At 48.4% G+C, this 7,958-nt stretch overlaps 1 protein-coding gene across 1 annotated transcript in view; it reads right to left on the bottom strand.

Annotated features, from left to right (window-relative positions):
• LOC136116262 (coiled-coil domain-containing protein 42-like) overlaps positions 1 to 6,713 on the bottom strand; it is a 192,665-nt gene extending 185,952 nt beyond the window's left edge. The window contains exons 1-2 of the mRNA XM_071810604.1: positions 6,699 to 6,713; positions 5,484 to 5,585 (exon numbers count right to left, since the gene is read on the bottom strand). Of these exons, the coding sequence (XP_071666705.1) occupies positions 5,484 to 5,585; positions 6,699 to 6,713 (117 nt within the window). The remainder of the gene's footprint in view (positions 1 to 5,483; positions 5,586 to 6,698) is intronic.
• Between the last annotated feature and the right edge of the window lie 1,245 nt (positions 6,714 to 7,958).

Below are 7,958 nucleotides of genomic sequence, written 5' to 3'. Positions count from 1 at the left end.
TGCCCTAAACCCTAAACATCATCCCTAAACCTAACCCTAACCATAACCCTAAACCCTAACCCTAACACTAATCCTAAATCTAAACCTAACACCTAACCCTAACCCCTAACCCTGACACTAAGCCTAAACATAACCCTAAGGCCCTAACCCTAAGGCCCTAACCCTAAGGCCCTAACCCTAAGGCCCTAACCCTAAGGCCCTAACCCTACCCTTACGCCTAACCCTTACGCCTAACCCCTAACCCAACCGTAATGGCCCTAACCTAAGCCTAAGCCTAACCTCTAACCCGTAAGCCTAACTCTAGCCCTAACCCTAACCCCTAACCCTAACTCTAAGCCTAACCCTATTCCTATCCGTAAATCTAACCCTAACCCCTAACCCAACCGTAATGGCCCTAACCCTAAGCCTAAGCCTAAACCCTAACCCGTAAGCCTAACTCTAGCCCTAACCCTAACCCCTAACCCTAACTCTAAGCCTAACCCTATTCCTATCCGTAACCCGAACCCTAACCCCTAACCCTAACCCTAACCCCTAACCCCTAACCCAACCGTAATGGCCCTAACCCTAAGCCTAAGCCTAACCCAAAACCCAAACCCTAACATTAACCCTAAACCTAACCCTAACAACCCCAACCCTAACCCTAACCCTAAACCAAAACCCTAATCGTAACCCTAACCCTAACTCTAATGGCCCTAACCCTAACGGCCCTAACCCTAACCCTAAACCTAACCCAAAACCATAAGCCTAACCCTAACGGCCCTAACCCTAACCCTAACCCTAGCCCTAACCCTAGCCCCTAACCCGTAAGCCTAAATCTAGCCCTAACCCTAACCCCTAACTTTAACTCTAAGCCTAACCCTATTCCTATCCGTAACCCTAACCCTAACCCTAAACCTAACTTTAACACTAACACTAACTCTAACCCTAATCCTAACCCTAAGCGTAATCCTAAACCCTAACCCTAAGCCCTAACCCTAACCCTAATCCTAATTGACCCTAAACCTAACCCTAATCCCTAACCCTAACCCTAACCCCCTAACCCTAACCCCTAACCCTAAGCGCAACCCTAAGCGTAACCCTAACCCTAATTGACCCTAACCCTAATTGACCCTAACCCTAACCCTACCGTTAACTCTAACCCTAACCAAAACCCCTAACCCTAACACTAACCCTAACCCCTAATCCTAACCCTAACCCTAACCCTAATCCCTAACCCTAACCCCTAACCCAATAACCCTAACCCTAACTCTAAACCCTAACCCTAACCCAATAACCCTAACCCCTAACCCAATAACCCTAACCCTAACTCTAAACCCTAACCCTAACCCGAACCCGAACCCTAACCCTAACCCTAACCGCTAACCCTAACCCTACCGTTAACTCTAACCCTAACCAAAACCCCTAACCCTAACACTAACCCTAACCCCTAATCCTAACTGTAACCCTAACCCCTTAAACTTACCCTAACCTTAACCCTAACCCTAACCCTAATCCTGACCCTAACCCGTAACTCTAAACCTAACTTTAACAATAACCCTAACCCTAACCCCTAACCCTAACCCTAACCCTGACCCTAACCCTAATGGCCCTAACCCTAACCCTAACGGCCCTAACCCTAACCCTAATGGCCCTAACCCCTAACCCAACCGTAATGGCCCTAACCCTAAGCCTAACCCTAACCCAACCCTAATGGCCCTAACCCTAACTCTAATGGCCCTAACCCTAACCCTAACCCTAACTCTAATGGCCCTAACCCTAACCCTAAACCTAACCCTAACCTAACAGTAACCCTAAACCTAACCTCTACCCTTAACACTAACCCTATGCCCTAAACCCTAAACATCATCCCTAAACCTAACCCTAACCATAACCCTAAACCCTAACCCTAACACTAATCCTAAATCTAAACCTAACACCTAACCCTAACCCCTAACCCTGACACTAAGCCTAAACATAACCCTAAGGCCCTAACCCTAAGGCCCTAACCCTAAGGCCCTAACCCTAAGGCCCTAACCCTACCCTTACGCCTAACCCTTACGCCTAACCCCTAACCCAACCGTAATGGCCCTAACCTAAGCCTAAGCCTAAGCCTAACCTCTAACCCGTAAGCCTAACTCTAGCCCTAACCCTAACCCCTAACCCTAACTCTAAGCCTAACCCTATTCCTATCCGTAAATCTAACCCTAACCCCTAACCCAACCGTAATGGCCCTAACCCTAAGCCCTAACCCGTAAGCCTAACTCTAGCCCTAACCCTAACTCTAAGCCTAACCCTATTCCTATCCGTAACCCGAACCCTAACCCCTAACCCTAACCCTAACCCCTAACCCAACCGTAATGGCCCTAACCCTAAGCCTAAGCCTAACCCAAAACCCTAACCCTAACATTAACCCTAAACCTAACCCTAACAACCCCAACCCTAACCCTAAACTAAAACCCTAATCGTAACCCTAACCCTAACTCTAATGGCCCTAACCCTAGCGGCCCTAACCCTAACCCTAAACCTAACCCAAAACCATAACCCTAACCCTAACGGCCCTAACCCTAACCCTAGCCCTAACCCTAGCCCCTAACCCGTAAGCCTAAATCTAGCCCTAACCCTAACCCCTAACTTTAACTCTAAGCCTAACCCTATATTCCTATCCGTAACCCTAACCCTAAACCTAACTTTAACCCTAACACTAACTCTAACCCTAATCCTAACCCTAAGCGTAATCCTAAACCCTAACCCTAAGCCCTGACCCTAAGCGTAATCCTAAACCCTAACCCTAATCCTAACCCTAAGCGTAATCCTAAACCCTAACCCTAACCCCTAAACCTAACCCTAAGCGTAGCCCTAACCCTAACCCTAATCCTACCGTTAACTCTAACCCTAACCAAAACCCCTAACCCTAACACTAACCCTAACCCCTAATCCTAACTGTAACCCTAATCCCTTAAACTTACCCTAATCTTAACCCTAACCCTAATCCTGACCCTAACCCTAACCCTAACCCCTAACCCTAATCGTAACCCTAAGCATAACCCTAACACTAAATCTAACCCTAAACCCTAACCCTAAGCGTAATCCTAAACCCTAACCCTAACCCTAAGTGTAATCCTAAACCCTAACCCTAACCCTAAGCATAATCCTAAACCCTAACCCTAACCCTAACCCCTAACCCTAACCCTAACCGCAACCCTAAGCGTGGCCCTAACCCTAACCCTAACCCCTAACCCTAAGCGTAATCCTAAACCCTAACCCTAATCCTAACCCTAAGCGTAATCCTAAACCCTAACCCTAACCCCTAACCCTAACCCTAACCCTAAAGCGCAACCCTAAGCGTAGCCCTAACCCTAACCCTAACTCTAACCCTAACCAAAACCCCTAACCCTAACCCCTAATCCTAACTGTAACCCTAACCCCTTAAACTTACCCTAACCTTAACCCTAAGCCTAATCCTGACCCTAACCCTAACCCTAACCCTAAGCGCAACCCTAAGCGTAGCCCTAACCCTAACCCTTAACCCTAAGCGTAATCCTAAACCCTAACCCCAATCCTAACCCTAAGCGTAATCCTAAACCCTAACCCTAAAGCGCAACCCTAAGCGTAGCCCTAACCCTAACCCTAACACTAAATCTAACCCTAAGCCCTAACCCTAAGCGTAATCCTAAACCCTAAACCTAATCCTAACCTTAAGCGTAATCCTAAACCCTAACCCTAACCCCTAACCCTAAGCGTAATCCTAAACCCTAACCCTAACCCTAAGCGTAATCCTAAACCGTAACCCTAATCTTAACCCTAAGCGTAATCCTAAACCCTAACCCTAATTGACCCTAACCCTAATCCCTAACCCTAACCCTAACCCTACCGTTAACTCTAACCCTAACCAAAACCCCTAACCCTAACACTAACCCTAACCCCTTAAACTTACCCTAACCCTAACCCTAATCCTGACCCTAACCCTAACCCTAACCCTAAGCGCAACCCTAAGCGTAGCCCTAACCCTAACCCTAAACCTTAACCCTAAGCGTAATCCTAAACCCTAACCCTAACCCTAACCCTGACCCTGACCCTAATGGCACTAACCCTAACCCTGACCCTAACCCTAATGGCCCTAACCCTAACGGCCCTAACCCTAACCCTAATGGCCCTAACCCTAACCCTAACCCAACCCTAATGGCCCTAACCCTAACCCTAACGGCCCTAACCCTAACCCTAATGGCCCTAACCCCTAACCCAACCGTAATGGCCCTAACCCTAAGCCTAACCCTAACCTAACCCTAATGGCCCTAACTCTAACCCTAACTCTAATGGCCCTATCCCTAACCCTAACCCTAACGTCCCTAACCCTAACCCTAACCTAACAGTAACCCTAAACCTAACCTCTACCCTTAACACTAACCCTATGCCCTAAACCCTAAACATCATCCCTAAACCTAACCCTAACCATAACCCTAAACCCTAACCCCTAACCCTAACACTAATCCTAAATCTAAACCCAACCCCCAACCCCTAACCCCGACCCCTGACCCCTCCCCCAAACCCCTAACCCCTAACCCTAGCCCTCCTAACCCTAATGCCCCTAACCCCTTACCCCCTCACTCTAAACCCTAAACCCTAACCCTAAACCCTAACCCTAAACCCTAACCCCTAACCCTAACCCCTAAACCCTAACGACCCTAACCCCTAACCCTAACGACCCTAACCGACCCTAACCCTAACGCTAATGGCCTAATCCCTACTGCTGCACCAGACTTTTAGTTTTTCATCTTTTTACCTATACATACTACAGAATATAAATAACAACATCTACAAATACGAATTAAATATGCAACAGAAAAATACACAACTACACATAACATAAAAAATCCTCAACTACCAGAAATATTCAAATTACACAGCAACTATGCAAATTAACTCATTAAATATGCAAATTAGGGAGGAAAAAACCAACTTTTTCTCTCCTACAAAAACCAGAACACAACAAAAAAAACCACCATAAAAACAACAAAACCAATCCACACCTCCTCCCAGAGACTGCAGGGAGTACTGGGATTTATATTAAATATATTTTTTTAAATCCCCTAGAGCACCCAAAGCCATACTGCTCCACTTAAAAATAAAATACATTCTTTTTCTTCCTCACTTTTTCTTCAAGTAGTTTATTTCATTTTTATTTAGTTTCTTTGCAATGACAAACTAATCTGACACGACATCCAAAAGAAACCCTTCCAGAACTGCACACTCACTGCCCTTCAACCTCAACGACTGGTCCGCTTGCTCAAAGTCCGTCAAATGGACACTCAGACACAGACAGACTCCAATGTGGATACAGACAAAGTCCAACACACCCACATGCACATATGAAGTCCAGCATGGATGGCTGACACTGAGTCCAGCATGCACATGCACATAGACACGGACAAAGTCCTACACACATAGACACAAAGTCCAATGCACCCACGGACGGAGACGGACGAAGTCTAACCCGCACGCCGCACGTGACGAATTGCTGCATGGACGCGACGGATGGTGACCGAGTCTGGCATGCGCTCGCCGTCGACATGCTCTCGAAGCCTCTCACGCACGCGAAACTTCTCCGACTGAAAAAGATGCCGGACAACAACAAGGTACAGCTGCTTTATTACCTTTGTGAAGGAGCTGAGTTAGGTAAAGCTAGGCCCCTCAAACTCAATATTACCCAACAAATTACATGGAGTTGTAATAAACAGTAAGATCATATACAAGCTGCTTGTTATTACAGCATTCCCTTATCACTATGACCATAACACAGAAAACTCCCCCATATTACAGCATTTTGACATAATATATCACAGTGCCTAAGGCTACGGGGAATATCGTCACCTTTGGTAGGGAGCCGTTACAAAGTTTTGTTCTGGATCGGAGCGATTTACGGACTCTTCCTGACCGTGTCCCTTTGACCGCATCGCAGAATGGACTCCTCCCTGTTATGACTCTTCTACAGAGTATCCTCCTGACTGGTAACCGAAACATCTAATGCGTACCTTGATTACATATTTTACGTATTACATTTATCACGCTACGCAGAAAAGCCAACTCCTCTATCTCACGGCATCCCTGATGTCACCTTACGGAGGATAACACGCCCCTATCACGACCCTGACCGACTCGTGGGCCGTTTAGTTTGACCGCTCCTGGGGCGATTGCGACCGGCTTTCCGGTACCGTTCCCTAAACGAACCTCCTGGCCGCTACCGACCGAGACCGCAATCTGGAATAACTACGGCCTCAAAAGCTGTTCCCAGAGCCTTGACAATCCCCTCGCCTTCGAAGCTGCCATCCCAGCCGGACCCAAATTGGAACGCTGACTGTGAACTTGATCTTGCCTAGCGGCCTGGACCTGGGGAAAAAACACCCTCCTGGGGGGGCAGAGAACAGAGAATCCCCTGACAGGGGCTTGTTTTCCTATTTCTGTTTTTTCCTCCTTTTCAGGTAAATTTCAAAATAAACCTGCAAAGAAAACAACTACCCCAAAACACAATCATACCAGACCTCACAGCTAAACCGCACCACTCACTCCAATACCAAACCCACCACCCTCTCGCACGGCTGCCATTCTCCCAGCTCGTACGATCGCCCCATGTCCGCATCGCCCCTCAGGAACATCGTTCCCGGGAGCCTCCGAAATGGCCCTGCCTGCCAAAACCCCGGTCCGAGGGTCGCCCGCATCCGAACCTTGGCGACCAACATCGCCTTGCGGAGCGGCCGGGACCGGGAAAAAAAAACACCCAGCCGGGGGAAAAAAAAAAAATCCCCCGGCTGGGTTTTTTTTTATTCTATTTTAAAACTTAAATGTACCTGAAAAGGAAAAACCATGAACCTGCACAGACAAAAACCCACAACCCATAAACACAAACACACCAAATCTCACAGCTCACCACACCACTCATTCACCTAACAAAGCCACCTCACGCATCACAGCCATTGTGCCCTCTGTGCCATTGCTCGTGGGGAACGCTGTTCCCAGCAGCCTCCAAAATGGCCCTGCCTGCCAAAACCCCGGTCCGATGGCCTCCCGGGTCCGAACCTTGGCGACGAACGTCGCCTCGCGGAGCGGCCGGGACCGGGGGAAAAAAAAAAAAAAAATTCCCTGGCTGGGGTTTTTTTATTCTATTTGAAATTTTAAATGTACCTGAAAAGGAAAAATCATTAACCTGCAAGGACAAAAACTCACAACCCCCAATATACAAATGCACCACAATCACACAGCTGAGCGCACCACTCATTCACCTACCAAACCCACCCCACGCTCACATGGCAGCTGTTGTCCCCTCTATGCCGTTGCTCCTCGGGAACACCGTTCCCAGGAGCCTCCAAAATGGCCCTGCCTGCCGAAACCCCAGCCCGAGGGCCGCCCGCGTCCTAACCTCGGCGACAAATGTCGCCTCGCGGAGCGGCCGGGACCAGGGAAAAAACCCGGTCGGGGGGGATGGATCCCCCAGCTGGAGTTTTTTATTCTTTAACTTTGGAATTTACCTGAAAAGGAAAAAAAATTGAACCTCCAAGGACAAATAACTACAGCCCCGAGCCGCGTTTGCTTGAGGTTTCACACTATCCGAACGCTCTGCGCGTCATCTACCCGGCCGACCGCTTCTTCCTCTCCCGAAGATTTGCTTGAGACAGGGCCTTCACACTTTGCACTTAATTCCCTTGCCATCCTTCATATAGTTCTTGACTGTGGTGACCTATTCTTGCTCGGCGTCCTGATCCTGTCAGTTACCGCGACCTCCTTCCTCTGAGATTCCGGAATTCAAACTCGCCCCGCGTCTCCGTCGCCGAACGCCGACGACGCCCGCGATCCCGCCGACATCGCTCGGTTTCGGGTGACCGACTGGGGCGCGGCCGACCGAGGGTGGCGCTAGACGGCTTGCGCTGTGGCAGAATGTAATGGTGAGGGATGCTATTGCTTACTAGGAGGACAGAATATGCTAAGCA

The sequence above is a fragment of the Patagioenas fasciata genome, chromosome 6 (genome assembly GCF_037038585.1).
Source record: "Patagioenas fasciata isolate bPatFas1 chromosome 6, bPatFas1.hap1, whole genome shotgun sequence".
In the NCBI taxonomy this organism is placed as follows: Eukaryota; Metazoa; Chordata; class Aves; order Columbiformes; family Columbidae; genus Patagioenas; species Patagioenas fasciata.
This window is presented reverse-complemented; position numbering and strand designations above follow the sequence as displayed.